Genomic DNA, 18296 nt, shown 5'->3' on the forward strand with positions numbered 1-18296 from the left:
GCATTTCTTAATTCTGGACAAACCTTGCTAGTACCCACCTGGGCTGCCCATGTTGGCCCCTGTGAGTGTACTGGTTGTCTCATCAGTGTACAGTTAGTCACATCTTTAGCTTAGCATTAGCGGTGGTGCACCAGGAGGAATAGGTGACAGTAGCTGATCCTTGTGGCTGTGTTTATAAATGTACAAGTAGCACAGGTGGAGTAGCTGTTGGCTAATGATCCACAGGTTCTATTCAATTAATAAGCCTGTCGTCCCATTCTTTACAGACAAATGTCTGTAGGAGATTAGTGGAGGTTCTTTGAATGGAAAAATGGGATGTGTTATTTTGTTTTTTAGCACATCAAGTCACTGAAGGGAGTAAGTCCAGAACTGGGTGTAAATGGTTGGAGCTTGTCTAATGAGCATGTAGCAATACCCAGTGTATTTCTGAACACTGTGGGTACAGGTTCATTCAATGGTTTAGTCACAAATGTAGCAAAGCACTTTGAATTGAAATGTTCCACTTTAGTGCCCTTACTTACAACTCTCACTGCTGAGTATGGATGACTTAAAAATGTTTGTGGCCAATGTACAAAGCAGAGAGTCGGCAGGGACTCAAAAAACATTCAAGGATTTGTAGAAATTGTAAAGAGTCTTTTCCACATGTAGTTAAAGGCAAGTAGGCAATTCTGAAGATCTACTGTTCACACAGCAAAACAAAATGGTGGAACATGTTTGAGTAAGAAGCCAAATGTAGTTTGCTCGTGGTTTAAATTGTCTGTAGGTTTTTATTTACTGTTTGAGTTACCACAGAAAATTATTTGTATCTCCAGCTGTTCAGTTTTGTAACATATTCGGTCAGTGTTTACTTTCATGCAGTTAGCCGTCTCCCACATTTGGTAACAGCAAAATAAGTCAATATTAACCAACTTTGGAGCAGGAATAAAGCAACATCCTCATCTCTTTTCATGATTTTCAATGTTTGGAGGTCTCTCCACGGTCCAAAAAGACATTTGATTTGCTTTCCATTTACTAAGTCAGGACTACACACAAAAAGTTTGAAGTTGACAAAGAATAACACAGATACACATACAAATAATAATAATAATAATAATGACCCCTTCTAAATGGGGTGAACATTTTACTACACACTACACATGATATCTACATAAACATGACAGTGACAGAAGGAACACTCTGAAACAGGATCAACAGTAGACAGAAGGTTAAAACTGAAGCCCTATTCTACAGCGTTGCTACAATATCTGCACAATGAGAAGATACCAGACTGAGAGTGTGCAGTGTTCTCAGGGTGGGTCTCAGTCTGGATGCTTCAGTAGATAGTAGAGTGGTCCTCTGCAGGGTTTAACTGTCCACTCGTTTGGAGGAAAACTTGCAAGGTGCAATAGCTGTTGTGTTATCACTGTACCAACTCAGCCTCGTTGGCAGAAGGATGCCCTGGTTCTTTCGTCTTCCTCTGTGCTTCATGTTAACGTAGTCATGCTTGGTAAGGTCCAATCTGGTCAGTCTCGACTGAAAGAGAAAGGTGAAGATAACATGATGTAGACCTTGAATGTAACCCACACACAGTGACAAAGAAGAACAGGAGCACTGCTGTGATCCGTCCCCCAAATAATACCTTCTCTATGGAGATAACGGGTTAAAGGTGTGGAGAGAGATTAGTCTCAAAATACTTTACAAATGCGTAAATGTTAATCCACAAATTAAACACAAATCACAAATATGTTTCACAATTCACAAATGAACACATCCCAATCTGTGTCTCACGGTCTGCAGTTTGTACAAATACAGTTACGTTCATAAACACGTTATTGGATTTCATAAATAAATCATAATTTTATGCAAAATTTGATTTTTTTTATTTATAATTTTATGCAGTTTGTGGACTAACATTTATTCATTTGTTAAATAATTTGAGACTTGTCCATAGAAAGGGGGTTTAAGAAAAACATGGATTACAGTCTGTGATTGTAACACTACAAAGTGAACGCAGTTGGTCAGTGGAGTTAAAATAAGTGGAAAATGAATGAGAAACAATATATATGAACACCAGTGTAAATTAATGAGCACCTATTTTTCTATAAATACTTATTTGAAAATCTATGACAAAGTGTTTTACACTTTTCATCAATTAATAACTACTAAATGGTAATGTGAGGGAAAAATGACCCCTTAGTTGAAAAACCAGCAAGAAAAGCTCCATCGTTTACTCCACTGTTGTCAGGGCAACAAGTGAACAGGTAACGACTCACGAAGAATCGATTCTTCAAGCGCCTGGGAGTCGCTCGTATCAGTTTTTGGCCAATGATTCACAGAGTTGAAACTTTTGGAGTCGACTCAGTCTCGGTTTGCAAGCGCCTTCTGTATTTTTTCTTTGAAGTGGCCATATTTTATTTTTTAATGTATCGTAATTATTTTATTTTATTATTTAATGTAATCTAATACATGACAAATTTTATTTTAGATAATGAACTAAAACTACATATTTGTGGGTTCTTTTAAATTAAAATTAGATAAAAACTAATAATAATAATTAAATTGCTAAGATGAGACTAGATTTAGCCAGAGGATTAAGACTAAAACTGAATCAAAACCAGCTGCCAAAACTACCTTTGATGAACACATGGGGAAAAAAAGAAAAGAAAACAGTAATACAATGCTCTGTGTTTAACTTGCATTAGACAGTTATACACTTCTATTCTAACTTTTGGAGGGAATTCATTCATTCATTGTCTGTAACCCTTATCCAGTTCAGGGTCGCGGTGGGTCCAGAGCCTACCTGGAATCATTGGGCACAAGGCAGGAACACACCCTGGAGGGGGCGCCAGTCCTTCACAGGGCAACACACACACACACACACACACTTTTGAGTCACCAGTCCACCTACCAACGTGTGTTTTTGGACCTTGGGAGGAAAACAGAGCACCCGGAGGACAGCACACCAAACTCCTCACAGTTGGAGGGAATTATTTTGAACTTATTTGGTTACACATCCATAACCTTATTAATATGTGCTATTAAAAATGTTTCAAATTGGATAAAAAAAGAGTCTACAATCATGAATACAGCTGTAGATGATTATATACTAAAACAACTGAAGATAATCAGACTTCATATTTTAAAAATTGATGCTGAAATTGCTCAAATCCTAAAGCAGATAATGGAAAACATCTTGTAAACAGAAAGAACAGTGGGTGCCACCTTTGGAGTGGTGTCTGGAGTCATTTTCCATGTGGCTGAAGTTAAACTGGACTGAGATTTTCCAGTTACTGAGATGTGGACCTGTAGTTCTTGAACACGCCCTCAGGGAGCCTCAGCATGACCACATTTATTTCTCTAACCCAGCTCTAAAAAGACGTGTACACCTAGTACAACTGTGTTAGAAGCTGGTTTAGAGCAGAAATGGTACTTTGAACCTTGGTCGTGGATATATCCTGCATCAGCTGATGAAGTTTAACCTGCCCCTGGAGCTGATGGTGCTGTTCTACACCCCCACATCCATCACAGTGGTGACTTTTGGGGTTAAACTTCCCACACGACTGGATCTGCACCAGGGAGCATGTAGAGAAAATCTCCACTGATCCATCACACCCTGGACACCACCTGCTCCCCTCAGGCCTGCGCTTTAGCCAAATGTGGATCAGGACAACCGGGCTACAGAGAAGGTCCTTCCCTTTTGATATCACAAATGCACTTCATTCCGTCTACAGGACTTTTGCACTGCACTTCTTATTTATCTCGGTGCATATTATCATCCACAACACAGCACCCTCTGTACTTCACGTCTCAGATGGGTGCATCTTCTTTTACTTTCTCTCATCTGCATTATTTTACACCATATCTTTAATCTGCTGCACTCAGCACTTTAATATAAAATGGACATCAATATGTTTTTGTTATTAATATAATCTACTAATTCTTACAGTAAAATACTGGCAGCAGAGTTCCCAGGCATTTACCGTATTTTTACAAGAACACTACTGTATTTCAAATTTACAGCATATTACTGTAATTGAATAATACAATATTTTACTGTAAATATTGCGATTTACAGTAAAATACTGGCAGCAGAGTTCCCAGGCATTTACCATATTTTTACAGGAACACTACTGTATTTCAAATTTACAGCATATTACTGTAATTGAATAATACAATAATTTACTGTAAATACTGCGATTTACAATAAAATACTGGCAACAGAGTTCCCAACCATTTTCCGTATTTTTACAGGAACACTACTGTATTTCAAATTTACAGCATATTACTGTAATTGAATAATACAGTAATTTACTGTAAATACTGCGATTTACAATAAAATACTGGCAGCAGAGTTCCCAGCCATTTACCGTATTTTTACAGGAACACTACTGTATTTCAAATTTACAGCATATTACTATATTTGAATAATACAGTAATTTACTGTAAATGCTGCGATTTACAGTAAAATACTGGCAGCAGATTTCGCAGGCATTTACCGTATTTTTACAAGAACACTACTGTATTTCAAATTTACAGCATATTACTGTAATTGAATAATACAATATTTTACTGTAAATACTGCAATTTACAATAAAATACTGGCAGCAGATTTCGCAGGCATTTACCGTATTTTTACAAGAACACTACTGTATTTCAAATTTACAGCATATTACTGTAATTGAATAATACAATAATTTACTGTAAATACTGCGATTTACAATAAAATACTGGCAGCAGAGTTCCCAACCATTTTCCGTATTTTTACAGGAACACTACTGTATTTCAAGTTTACAGCATATTACTGTAATTGAATAATACAATAATTTACTGTAAATACTGTGATTTACAATAAAATACTGTAGCAGACTTGCTGTAAATTTACAGCAAATTTTTACAGTGTAAACAAAGGAAACTCATTAGCTCATTTCAATCAGTAGTTTCGTTGCAACTGCTCCAAACACTAAAGCAGTATTCTGAGTAACACAAATACATTGAGGAAGCTTGAGCGTTGTGCTGTGTTTGACTGTGGACTCCAAGATATTAGTCCTTCAGCCTGCAGCCCAGGAGATTTTCACCTGTTCCCAAATCTGAAGAAACATCTCAGCTTTAAATGATCATTTTTTAATTGAATAATTTTTTTCTAACAAACGTATTAAATAGAGAAATAAAAGCATTATAAATTGTGTATGGGTTTTACTTCATACGTTTACCAAAAACTTAATGAAAGCCCTTCGTACAACACTCTACACCGTGCAAGTTTTACACGTATGACTGTGTGTGGTAAGAATGTGTGGCTTTTGTGTACAGTGAAATATTGTAGTGCACTGTGAGCTCCTGTAACCAAAACCAAACTCCTGTATGTTCATGACCAAAACTGTTGATTCAGATTGTGATTCTGATTTATTTTTGATTGATTTCTAGATTTATTTTGAAAGAGTATCAGCTACAGATGAATTCAGTCATGAATAACTGGCTGTGTCTTATTCAGAGCAATTATGCTGTTCTGCTGAAAACTCCTAGGTCCTTGTGGATGTCAATTACATTAGAGTTCAAGGTGTGTCTGAAAGAACATTAGTTTTGCCAAGGCCCTAGTAAGTGGAGCTGATCTTGTGATGTCATTAATGCCTTGAGATATTGCAGGGATGAGTCAGCATATTAATCATATAATCGTGAAGTTGCAACTGATTTCAAACGTGTGCATTTTGGTCATTTCCGAAACCAGCGTCACTCACCCTGAAGGAAACAGCTGTGTAAGTGATGATCAGGCCGTAAAGTGTTAACACTCCAAGCCCCACCCACAAGGAGAGATTGTTGACAGGAGGCTCACACAGTTGGACGCCCTTCATTAGATTTTCTGGTAACAAAGAAAAAGAGAAGTGACTTAGAAGATGACGTGAAAGGACGTGGAGGACTGTGGTTTTACTGCTGAAGTAAACTTGCTGACAGCAGAAAATTTTGAGTCATTTGAACGTAGTGCGCAAAATCTTAAGAATAGATGCATTTTTATTTTCAATTTCCAGTCAAATTAGGACAGTTGACTTATCTTCAACAGTCAGCTCTGTTATGTTCTTATAAAGACAAGAACAAATTAATAATAATGATCAGAAATGAAAAAAACTACATACAAATAGCTCAGCATTTCTCAATTACGACTGACCCACACATAGAAGTGCCTACCTTCCACAATGACTATGGTTTGAACTTCCTTGGCAGTCAGGACCGGAGGAGGCAGCCTCTTTTCTCCTTCACAGATGTACAGCCCCGTGTGATTCAGAGTCACATTGTACAAAATAAAGCTGGTACTGTTGTTCTCAAGGTTCAGGTGGTGAGTGATTGACATATTTTCCAGTTTGAGCTGTCTCCCACTTGTGACATTCCTTTTCACACTACAAAGAATTTCTGAATCCTTCTGCAACTGGAAGACCATCTCCCTTCCTTCGAAATAAGGACAGGACACAGAAATGTTGCCGTGGACCATTACTCGCTGAATGGTTGGGAAGCTATCTAGAATAGAAAACAAAGAAAACACAAGGTCTGTGCATGTTTGGAGAAGCTTCAGTGTGAACCTCTGAGTGAGAAAGAAGACCCAGTGCTGACATTTGCAAACTGATTAAATACATCTGGGCAGTTTGCATTCTCCTCCAAATGTTTCGAAAAATCCAACAGTGTTAATTTTGGCAATTGATTTTAATTTAGTCTCAGTCTTTAAAATAAAATGTGTATTAGTCCTGTTTTGGTCATTTGGTTATTTATAGTCCAGCTTTACTTGACAAAATTAAAAAAAGTTTAGTGTTAAATAATTAATTTAAATAATAAAAAAATGTGTGTGGGATGTGTCTTCCTTTAGGAGCGTGAAGAGATTTTGGTCTAAAAGGGCATTGGATGGACGTGATTTCTCAAAAAGCCTTCCTGCTGAGCAGTGTCTCTGTTTATAAACATAGATATTGAGGAGGAATCGACTCCTGAAGAATCATTTCTTTGTGCATTGTCTCCATGACAACAGCAAACAGATTTTTTCTGTTTTTATTTCCTTGTGATATTCTGAAATAACAGGCCATTTATCTGGTCTATTATACATTATAGTTTGGTTTGTATTAACCGATGAAATGTGTAACACAACGTTCTTGTCTTCAAATCATTTTTATTTAGTTTTTATTGTAAAAAATAGTTTGTCAACAAATAGATATTCTGAGATATTTTTAACGAAATTAACACTGATCAGAAGAGGCCATGTTTGTGCCTGTCCCTTGGCACCAGAGCAAGAGGAAAACAACTTCCAGTGTCTTCTTCACTCTCTCAGCTGATTTGTTCCCGTTCCCATATCACCTTCATATAATATATATATATATATAAATTATTTTTACGATGCAAATAAAAAAAACAAATATATTTGCTTTGCATTTTCTGTGTGGCATTTCAGTGTCATTTTATATTGGAATTTTTAAAGTGATACCCAAATCAATAATGTATTATTATAATGTACTTCAACATCGAACCTGAAGGAATGGTGACGAAGCTGAGAAACACTTAAACGCTAAACTGGCGGTTTGCATGATTAATATATGTCTTCACCAGAACTAAGTATCTAATGAATGTGCGCTGTCTGAAGTGTTTTATAAGAATTAAACATTTTGAAAGTCTCTTCTTATACCATATAGTTATCTTTAGCATGAACAGAAGCGACAGTATTGGAGTATATTTCAACATTTAAATATATCCTACTACTCTAGAATATGAAAATCTTAAATGTCACATTTGAAATCAGCTCTGATCAAAATAAGACAACGCTGTGGTGCTTCACTTTTTTTTTGGTGCTTATCTGTTTCTTGGATCTTATTTTCTTTAATCATCTGGAAAAACCCTGCTTATCTGGCAACATTTGTATTATTTTGCAAAATGGCAGAACAAGGAAACAATGTGACGGTTTGTTCCGATGAAGACTGAAGAGATAACCTTTCAACCACTGCAAGAGAATGTGGTGATTCCAGCCGAAAGATTTGTACACTACAGCGTTAAAACAAACACGCTAGTCACACACGTCCATGTCGTACAAATTTGCGAGTGAACTGAATGATACAAAGTCGTTGACGGGGGACGGCTTTAACATTTCTGCTGGGGTTCCTCGCCTTGATTTACATTTTGCTAAATTCACATTATTACAACCCACAGGAACCCACAGTCTTAGACCGTCTATACTGTGAGCTGATTGGAGGAATATTTGCAAACTGTCGCAATCTACAGTGGTCAATAAAATGAAAGACGTTATTTAAATTCTGCAGCCCTAGTCTGAATTCTCTAAAGGGCGAGATCATCCTGCAAAGCTTTTATAAAACTACACCCCTGCACAGAGTCATGATCTCATTTCAGTATGTATTTTGCTGGTTCTGCTTTTTAAGTTTTCCATTTCTTGAGTAAAGCCAAGTCTCTAACGACGTGAGATCATATTCAGAACAGTTGTGAACAAGCTAATCACTTTGATCACACTAAAAACCAAAAGTAAGTCTCCCTCCCCAGTAGTGTGACACTACTGATATGCCGCTGTCTTCCCACACATTATAATGATTCCGAAACAAGGTCTGTCTCTCTCTCTCTTTCTGTCTCACAGCAATCATTAACCTCCACAGAGGCTATAAACCCAAGCGGAGAAATGTCATTACCCAAATACATTAAAAACACGCGAGAACAAAGCAAGGAAACCCTGAATCATCATCATCTTGCAGCAGTTGCTTCAAAAACAGGGTCACCATTCCAGAGCCCGCTCAAGTCTGCTTCAAATATCTCTGCAAAAATATCAAGATAATTGATCTCCCTTTATTTCAAACCCAGTTCCTTATTTATATAAATTACAGCAGCAAGTGATGTGTAAATATTCACAAAAAATACGTTTCTTTACTGTAACATTTTTTTTCAACTATGAATATTTAAGTTTCAGACTGAATCTTAGATTTTAACCTTATTAATAACCACTATTACCACTATTACTAACTGGTTATTAACACAACACCAAGAACAATGCTGCTATCAGTAATTACTGAGCTATATCTGTAAAAAAACATGCATATAATTCAATATTATATTGTAAAATATATACAGTGTTTGTCTATTACCTGTTTCACAGTCTCTAGATGCTACAGTTTATGTGAAAACAATTATGATCTTAATCCTATTTATTAAAGCGTATTTCTATAAGAAAAAAAAAATACGTAAAAAACTGTACGTTTCATTTTTTGTGACAGATTTGAGATAACAACAAAACTATTATTTTTGGAACCAGACTTTTATCTTTGTTACTCCAAAGTAGTAATTTCACAAAAGAAAAAAAATATATGTTGATTCATTCCTCATCACTTTGTTGAGACCCTGTATAGGCAGCTCGCATTTTTATAAAAAGATTTTGTTCTAACAGAGACATTATCAACACAAATGAACTAAAAGCATGTTACAATACTAATATAAAAGTAAGGCTTGAACTCAAAGCCTTCAAAGCTACTCACAATACACCCTGGTGGTCTCTGACACTCACCTCTGCATTGCTTTTCTGGGAGGGCTCTAACAAATAGGAAGAGGGGCAGGAGGGTCGCACACAGCCAGGAAGCCTTCACTATCATCTTCAGCTCAACTCAGGTTTGATTCCTTTTGTAAGGCGTGCTTTTTGAAGCAGGCGGCCGTCAATCTCTCTTCTGTCAAAGCAAGTATGAGTTGTGTCCAAAGCTGGAAGTAAACCGTGGCCAAATTTCGATCTCTTAAAGTTTATCTGTAATAAAAACTTTGAGGGACCATATGCACCACAGCCTCTGGCTACAAAAATTGGCTGCTATTGTTGAGAACTGAGACACCGCACACACACACACACACACACACACACAAGTTGCAGTGCAGGCACATCCCCATATGGCACACAGGAAGTTTCCATTTCTCTCCTTTTACACTTTGAAGCTCAGTCAATTTGCATGAAAAAGCTCGAGGTGACATACAGTAGCTGATTCTATCGTTTCATAAACCACAGTCATTTTCTTCTGTTTGACTGAAGAAGCAGAGTAGGAACCCCCTCCACAACAACAGGGGGACCCCACCCTCATCTGCAGCCAAAAATGTCTTCAATAACGTCCATGCGTTATGTTATTAGACACACTAATATCCATCTGATGCTCTGCATACTTTATGAGCCTCCTTTCATGCTGTTCTTCAGTCGTCACTGACCTCCAGCGTCACTGCAAAAAAAATGTCTGTCCTGTGGTGGTCCTGTGAGGATCCTCACCACTGAACATGGCTTCATTAATGCTCTATAAGAATATTAATATATCTTTGTTGGATGATTCCCTCTGCGACTCATCCCACAGGAGCCCACATCACTCTAGAGAACATGGGTCCACACCTTGTCTGTATGTCACAGTCCTTGATGTTTTATAACTAACTACCATCACTGTGTAGTTTATGATCTAGCTGCTTGGCCTCCTTTAACCCTAGAGAGACTGCAGCTGTGGGATGTTTTTTATGAACAAAGCCTTGCTGGTAAACTCCCTGCTTTTGGGGTTAAATTTCTGACACATATCAATAGCTTAGCATTCTCACTCTTCTGCCAGGTTCCTAAGATTCGTTTGGAATCGGGAAGAACAGCTTTCTGGTATTTTGCAACTTGTCGGTGGATTCAGTCTAACTTTTATCTACATTTGTGGGCTTTTTTTATTATTATTATTTATTTGAATGCATCAGTTGAAAATAGCAGCCTGTCTTTAACATTGTGAGAACACTCCATGACGAATGGACCAATGGAAATGTTACAAAATCATAAAATATAAATCAATATTTAACATTGACTTCCACTGCAAGTTTATAAAGGGTTTACTCGCTCCTTCCCGTATGTCAGGGGTCCAAACGCGGCCTGTGGTCGTTCTCTCTTTCACCTGATGGTGGCAGCAGTGCGCTAATGTATAGGACACCGCACCGCTGTGTTCATGAAGTAAACAAACGCCACTCATTACTCAGGGTCATTTCATACAAAACAAGGGGAAAAGTCAAATAATTAAAAATAAAAAACGTTTGTTGACAGTGAGAACCGGTTATTTCAAGACAGAGGGTGGTACTTGGATTTGGATTGAACACGTTTGATCTCGTTTGATCTCCAGCAGCAGTCAATGCTCTAAAGTGAAATCCAGTAGTTAATAAATATAAACTGTTTTGTAAAGTTGTGTTTTTCTTATCTTGAATACACGGTTAAGGAAAGAGAGACTGGCCCTTAAGAATTTAAATTTGTTCCAGTTCGGACACCCCCTGCCCTCAGTTACTTTTTTGGACATGTTTGTCGTCGGTGATCAACAGTATCTTACTGATTTAGTCTCATTGACTTTAAAGCTTCATTAAAAAACAAATACATATATAAATGTACAACTGAAGAGTGTAAACAGTATTCCAAAGCTGAACTTTTTATTTTGTTTTCTTTGGACTGTGTCTATTCTAAAGTGATTTAGGTCGGTGATGTTATTTCTATGTAATTCCTGTAACTGGAAAACACCGTGCTATTTTGGGCAGGTCTCCCTCGACAATGTTTTTAATAACAAAGTACTTCCTGTTTAAATAAAGGTTCAAAGAGGGATCCATTTAGACCCCTCTAGGTGACACTATCTTTGGGCTCATGTGTGGGCTGCTGAAGAGCATCTCATTCTATTTACCTGTGCTTTTCTATGGAGAGCATATGACCTGTGCATTCAATGTTTAATATAGTGTCAATATCTGAATGCTTCTGAAGGAGAAAGAGCTGGAGGTTTGACATTACTTCTCACGCTGGCAGGTTTCAGAGGACAAATGTAAATAAAGTATAGGAAGCTGTGAGTCGCACTGTTTCCAGCTCGAGTGTGTGGGTGCACTTTCAGCTGAAGCTTCACGTTTTGCACATTTCCTGTTTTCTCTCAGACAGTTTGCACGCTGCAGGTTCTTTGTGTTGTACAGAGATGTGCAGAGTCTCTTACGTTACAGCGGTGGTCGGCACACACACACACACACACACACACACACAGTTGTTTTAGAGGGGTATCCTCAGCATCACACTGTACAACACAACCTACAAATAGATCAAGCTTCTTGTGGGTTTCCCAACTCTGATTTTCTGTCTGATTAAAGATGTAGGTTTCAGACCCTCAGTGGTGAGGGTACACCCTCCTCCACCATCTTTAAACCACACACAGGCCACTTGGTGTTTATTCATACAGTTATAACTCATAGCTTGGTAAAGTGAGTTCAAGTCCTCGTTCTTATTCTTTATTTTTAAAAATGCTGTCATAATCTTATTTTTTTTATTCAACTACGAATAGGTTAGTTATTATCTCTTTGGTGAAGCTTCAGTTGATGATCTCAGTTTCATTAGTTTCTGAGGTAGCGCTTTGGACCATAACACCCTTTTATAGAGGTTTTACAAATGCTTTAAAATGAGTGCGTTCGCAGTTATAAATGAGGTCACAGACACCTTAATGACTATAAAAGTGCTGAAGCTGACTCATCTAATGACACTGACTGAAGCCAAAAAATTAACATAAGGAACCAGCAAGATTTGAGTGTAGTTTCACTATTTGGCAAGAGACAAGTCACTGTTGCGCTCAGGGCCTAAAGAACTACAGAGAAACTCATTTAAAACATTCACAAAGCTTTTAGAAGTGTAGACATGGCACATTTTTAAAAAACTAATTTCATAAACATGGCTTTTTTTCCCTTCTTTGGCTGTTTTTGCAAAAAAAAAAAAAAAAAAGTGAACTTATTTCACTTTCAGGACCAAGTGCCATGAACCCATTTGACCAGGGTGTGTGTGAATACACCCTCATTGTGCTATAAATGATAAACGTGTTCTTCAAATAAATGCTGATTTAAAGGTTAATATTGAGGAACCCAGATCTGTTTAAATGCTTAAATAAGACATACCTTTGATATAATGAAATGCCTTACTTTAACGATAATAACTTTAGCTCCAACATGTACAGGTTTGTTATTAGTATTAAAAATAAAATAAAAATAAAAAAGAGCAATTATAAAAATGCAAAAGTCAGTAAGAGGATCTTATTCATTTCTCACAACACGACTCACAGGTGGCGGCCTGCGGGGAACAATTAAAGTTCAGATTCAACAAAAATAAAAAATCACACGTACATCACAAGCGAACGTCATAATGACCCAATTACAAACAACGCAACACACACACACACACACTAACACACACTCCTGACTGAGCCTGGAAAGAGAAAGAACAACAAATTACTAAAATGAGATTAAATACAGGATTAAAGCAAAACAAGAACAAGTACAAACACACAATAAACAAAAAAACAATAACAGGCAAAACACCAGAAGGCTTCAATCTGTCGATAAACAAACTCACAGCCAGCTGGGTTTAAACATTAAAAATGTAAAAGTACACGGTTTAAACTCTCAGCTTGAGAACTCCTAAAAACAGTTTTATTCACATGTTTGTTGCGTATCAGACACTTTCAGTGAAAGAGCTGTTGGTGTGGCACAGTGACACTCAGGACCAAGTCAAGGGAGGTTCATCGAGGCACTTCAGTATTCATGTTTCTCAGTGAGAGGGGAGAGGTGGGGTGTGTGCGTGTGAGTGTGAGTGAGTGTGTGTGTGTGTGTGTGTGTGAAAGAAAGAGAGACAGAGAGAGAGAGAGAGAAGTGAGTGAGAGAGAGAGAGAAAGAGAGAGGAGAGAGAGAGAGAGAGAGGGAGAGAGAGAGACAGAGAGAAAGACAGGCAGAGAAGAGAGATTGAGAGAGAGAAGAGAGGGAGAGAGAGAGAGAGAGAGAGACAGAGAGAGAGAGGAGTACAGCACACACAAAGGAGTACAGCAATCACTCTATAGCCATCACTGAAAGCAGTGCAGGACTAGCTGACTAGCATCTCTCGTCCTAGCAGACTCCAGTCTTAAAACAAAGACGCCAGTAAAAATTAAACCCCTGCAGCTGCCTAATGAGAGAGAACCAGAAAAGACACTAGAGTTACAGTCAGAGGGGTTCCTCCCACAATCCATAAAGACATGCATGTAGCAGACGGTACTGATGCTGTACACGGGTGGGAGTGTGAAATGCCCTGTCATTGACTGGCACCAAGTCTCGGTTGCATTCACAAGCAATAAACTACACAGTGGTAAACAAAGTGGGGGCTGCACATTTGCACTGCTGTTACAATGCAAACGTTGTATGAATTACAATGTCTACAATGTATTCCAGTGGAGACATGTAAGTGTGTGTGAGTGGGGGCTTTAAACATTCTCATCTACACAAGGAGTGCACTGTAGAAAAAGTTTGGGTAGCACTGAACTAGAGGCCTAGAAAAGAATGTCATAAAGGTGTTAGCATTCAATACGAATACATATATACTAAATAAAGTTCACAAAACAAGACTTAAATGTGCATTAATTTTAACATGTTTTTCAATTAATAAACACTTATAGCTCAATAAAGAGAAATCAAGGAATACCTTCTGCTTGCCTACTGTTATTGTTTTCTCCAATAGGTGGCGACCCAAACCTAGCTTAGGCCACAAATAAACCGTTACCCTTCTCTTTACTCTCACATTTATTTCATAACAGCGTTCTCCTGTTTTCTACAGAAACCTTTTTTATACCACACAAAACAAAAACAAAACTATAAATTAAATTAAATAAATTAAACTTTAAAAAACACAACATAGCTTTATGCTAATACAAGCTATCATCCAGTACTGACGGTTCCTGTCTGCTCTTTACAGGCTACACTCATGATTTTATTCAAGATCAAAATTCCTCACCATTTGCTAGCTCTGTTTGCACACTGGAAACCTGTCTAATGTTTTTATGAAGCCCCAGTAAAGGGGTTTTTAAAAAACCCAAAGTGTCCCAGTCTGGTATTCTAGGATTTCACTCTCTCTCTCTGCTAATGGCAGAAAAGCAACATTTTGAAAGTTTTAGACAATGAAGAGACCGCCAAACCTTGAAAAGCGTGAACCAAGATGAGGATATTACACTATTCATGCTCCATAGGTATGGAGGAAGATAATGTTGACATATTTTTGCTGTAGATGGACTCTAAATTAAGGAGAGCGCTAACTGCATGAAAGTAATCCACCTTAAAAGATGCAAAGCTTCTGAACGTAAAGAAACCAGATAATAGCATTTACCCACAATCATAGATGTTCCCTTTAACGTGTTTGTTAAGACAGCACTGAAAAGCACAAGCACATTTACAATAAAAATATAGATAATAAGTGTGGCCTTGCTAAATATGCTAATGTGTACTAGTCTAGTTTAGTTAACGGTTCATCTTGCTAAAACAGAGCTAGCAGGGCAACTTAAGAATTCTATGAAAAAAGCTAATCCAACATGAACGTGACGTACTAGAACATTTTACCTCACACTGGTCAGAATCCAGAATATCCTTCTAAAGAAAGCATGTACAAAGTTTAAAGATTACCAAAGCCACAATCACTACAAACTGCAATTATCCATTATGAGTCCAAACATATCGGACAATTGAATATCACGCTTAAAACATTCTCACTAATCTATAGTCTAAAATTATTAGTATTTATCTCTGCACTCTACTAATTAACCCAGAGTCATTAGAATCATATGTGTTTTCTTGTGAACCCCACACGTTCAATGTGAATTCAATGTGAGATGATGTATTGTATTTGGATGTGGATGAACAGAGGTTGGCATTGATGGATGAAGAGCACATTTGTCATTTGAACATGGAAATGAGGTGTGCGCTCACCCACAGGATCAATGGTTAACAACAAGTAAGCAATAATAACAATAACCAATAGAGGGCCAGAGAATTCTGTCAGTTATAATGAATATGTGAGGAATAGTCTTTTGAAATGTGTTTCTGCAAACAAGTAAATAAAGTCAACACCCACTACATGAAGTAATTTGCACAGAATTTCGTAGGCCCACAGTCCATATTACCATATTTCCTACAAATATACCATTCTGCACACTCTCTGATATTGTTTAAAACAAACCAAAAAAACATGTCAACCTTTCTAAAGCTGTTTGTTACAGAATGGGGGTGAATTATTCACTAATCCCTGCCGTTGAGGCACTGTTTGCAACTGGGTGCACCTGTTTGTGCTAACACTTCAGGGCACAAATTAGCATATTAGCACATATTCATCCTATTTACTTACCTGCAAACTAACATATTGTTTTTAGCTTGGGACTTAAGTCTCAGACAAAATGTAAAACATTATTTTATTTCCCAGTATTATTAGACAACAGAATCAGAACTGGGGCAGAAAACTTTATCAGATTACATGCTAGCTTTGGTATAACAACGTGCTTAAAATGCTGTGATAAAAGTAGTTCTGACTTCCAGAAGTGGTGCAAAGCTCAGTGCATATCCCTCAGGTACAGCACTGTCCATGTTTCACATTCAAAATTGCCTCCACTTTCTGATTATTTTTCTATTTTAAAACTGTAGTAACCCTTACTAGATGATTCAGTAATGTCACAAATGATAAGGAACAAGAAGTAGCATTCTTTTAGGATTTTATAAAATCTTAAAAATAATGCTAGCTCTTGTTTATATCATTGCTAAATGACTGTGATTTACTTAATCATTTAACAGTGCTAATTTTTGCCTTATTACTTAATACTCTCTTAAGTACCCATTAATTAATGTACCCTTGCGGGCGGCACGGTGGGTATAGTGGTTAGCACGTTCGCCTCTCAGCGCTGGGATCTTGGGTTCAAGTTTCCATGTTCTCCCTGTGTCTGCGTGGGTTTCCTCCGGGGTCTCCGGTTTCCTCCCACAGTCCAAAAACATGGAGGGTAGGTGAATTGGCTTCTCTAATAACTGTCCTGGTGTGTATGTGAATGAATGTCTGCATGTGTGAGTGAATGTGTATGAGCCCAGTTATGGATAGTGTCTTTGTCCTGGGTGAAGCCCTAGTGCCCGATGCAGTCCTCCAGATGGACGGTTGTTCCTGGCCGAGAGTACGCTGTGCGCGTTTGGCTGCCACTTCTCGCCAGTGTGTGTGGACTGAGCGTTCTGAGCAGTGTGGATTATAAAAGGCATGGGTGTCTAGAAAGGCGCTATATAAGTGTAAAGATAGATTTAGTATTCAGTGTTCTCACTGTCACTTTTCAACACAGACAAAACTGTTGTTTACTATGCTGTCCATTGAGAGCATTTTCCACGAGGTTTTGTAGCGAAGGCAATCCTGGAATCTGTGATTCAGCACGTTATTATATACATCTGCTAACTACCATGTAAAAATAAATGCAGAATCATAATCCATTGTTGACTGTATCAGCATAATGTGTAATACCAAACAGGAACAGCACCTACACTATACAACGTACAGAGTTTGCAGGCACTCCTTAAAATTAATCAATTCAGTAAACACAGGTGTTCAGCTGGGCACAAAACCTCTCCACTGAAACGCATCAAATGAAACACAGTGGTCACCACCCACAGGTCAACGATCCTAATGCCAAGTGTAGGTTTGAGGCCTGTAAAGCCCCCACCATTAGGCTGTGGAGCGGTAGCAGACGGAACTGCGCCAGAACTCTGAGGTCAACTGGATTGTCTTTCGTGATCCAAATCAGTACCTGACACCACCTCACATCAGATCCATGCAGAAATGTTCAAACTCTGTAATTCCTTCTAAGAAACTAGGGGGAACATCTCGGAATAATGAGTAGATTTCCATAAACTTTTGGTCAAAAGCGTATCCCTCTCAGAGACAAGGCCGATGATGATATAATGAAGATTTCCACTGAAAACAGTAAAGTCCAGAGTTCAAGGGCCAGTTAAAAGATCAGAGAGGACACCAGACATCATCTGTCTGAGACTATTTAGCCACTATCAAGAAAATCCTGCACCATAAACACTGATAAACACTTCTTGGGATATTTTAGTTTGGCAAGAGATAGGTCATGTGTAGGCATGCCTGAAAAAAACCTCTCTCCCTCTCTGACTCTTTCTTTCTTTCTGCTACACCCATTCCCTACCGTGCAGTATGCTTCACTCTATACTTAGAGCCAACCACAGGGCTTCCATACACTGCTCTTTTGAGAGGTTGGCTTTGCCACAATTCACCACTACTCTTGTGCGCTAACAAGGAACATAGGGCCAGGAAAAGAACTTCACAGAGTGGTATATTTTACTACAGATTTACCATTTCCAGCAAATGATTTTCTAGTCAAAAGAAAGTGAATACATCCTTTACAGGGAACAAAGTATATTATTCTTTTTCTTCATCTTCTCCCACTAGGGGTCTGGTGTAACTATCAGCTATTAAATGGGACGTCTGCGATTGTGGGGAATCGCTGTTCTCTCTGGTTCGTTTC

General features: G+C 38.0%; 1 protein-coding gene across 1 annotated transcript; it reads right to left on the bottom strand.

Moving 5' to 3' along the window:
- Window positions 1-813: 813 nt before the first annotated feature.
- si:dkey-1h24.6 (T-cell-specific surface glycoprotein CD28) lies at window positions 814-9779 on the bottom strand. Its single transcript, XM_066662263.1, has 4 exons — window positions 9503-9779; window positions 6157-6483; window positions 5712-5833; window positions 814-1512 (listed from the first exon to the last, which is right to left on the bottom strand). The coding sequence occupies exons 1-4, from the start codon at window positions 9585-9587 to the stop codon at window positions 1345-1347; spliced, it is 702 nt and encodes a 233-aa protein (XP_066518360.1). The 5' UTR covers window positions 9588-9779; the 3' UTR covers window positions 814-1344.
- Window positions 9780-18296: the final 8517 nt, after the last annotated feature.

Source organism: Hoplias malabaricus, chromosome 2, assembly GCF_029633855.1.
Source record: "Hoplias malabaricus isolate fHopMal1 chromosome 2, fHopMal1.hap1, whole genome shotgun sequence".
NCBI classification, from domain to species: Eukaryota; Metazoa; Chordata; class Actinopteri; order Characiformes; family Erythrinidae; genus Hoplias; species Hoplias malabaricus.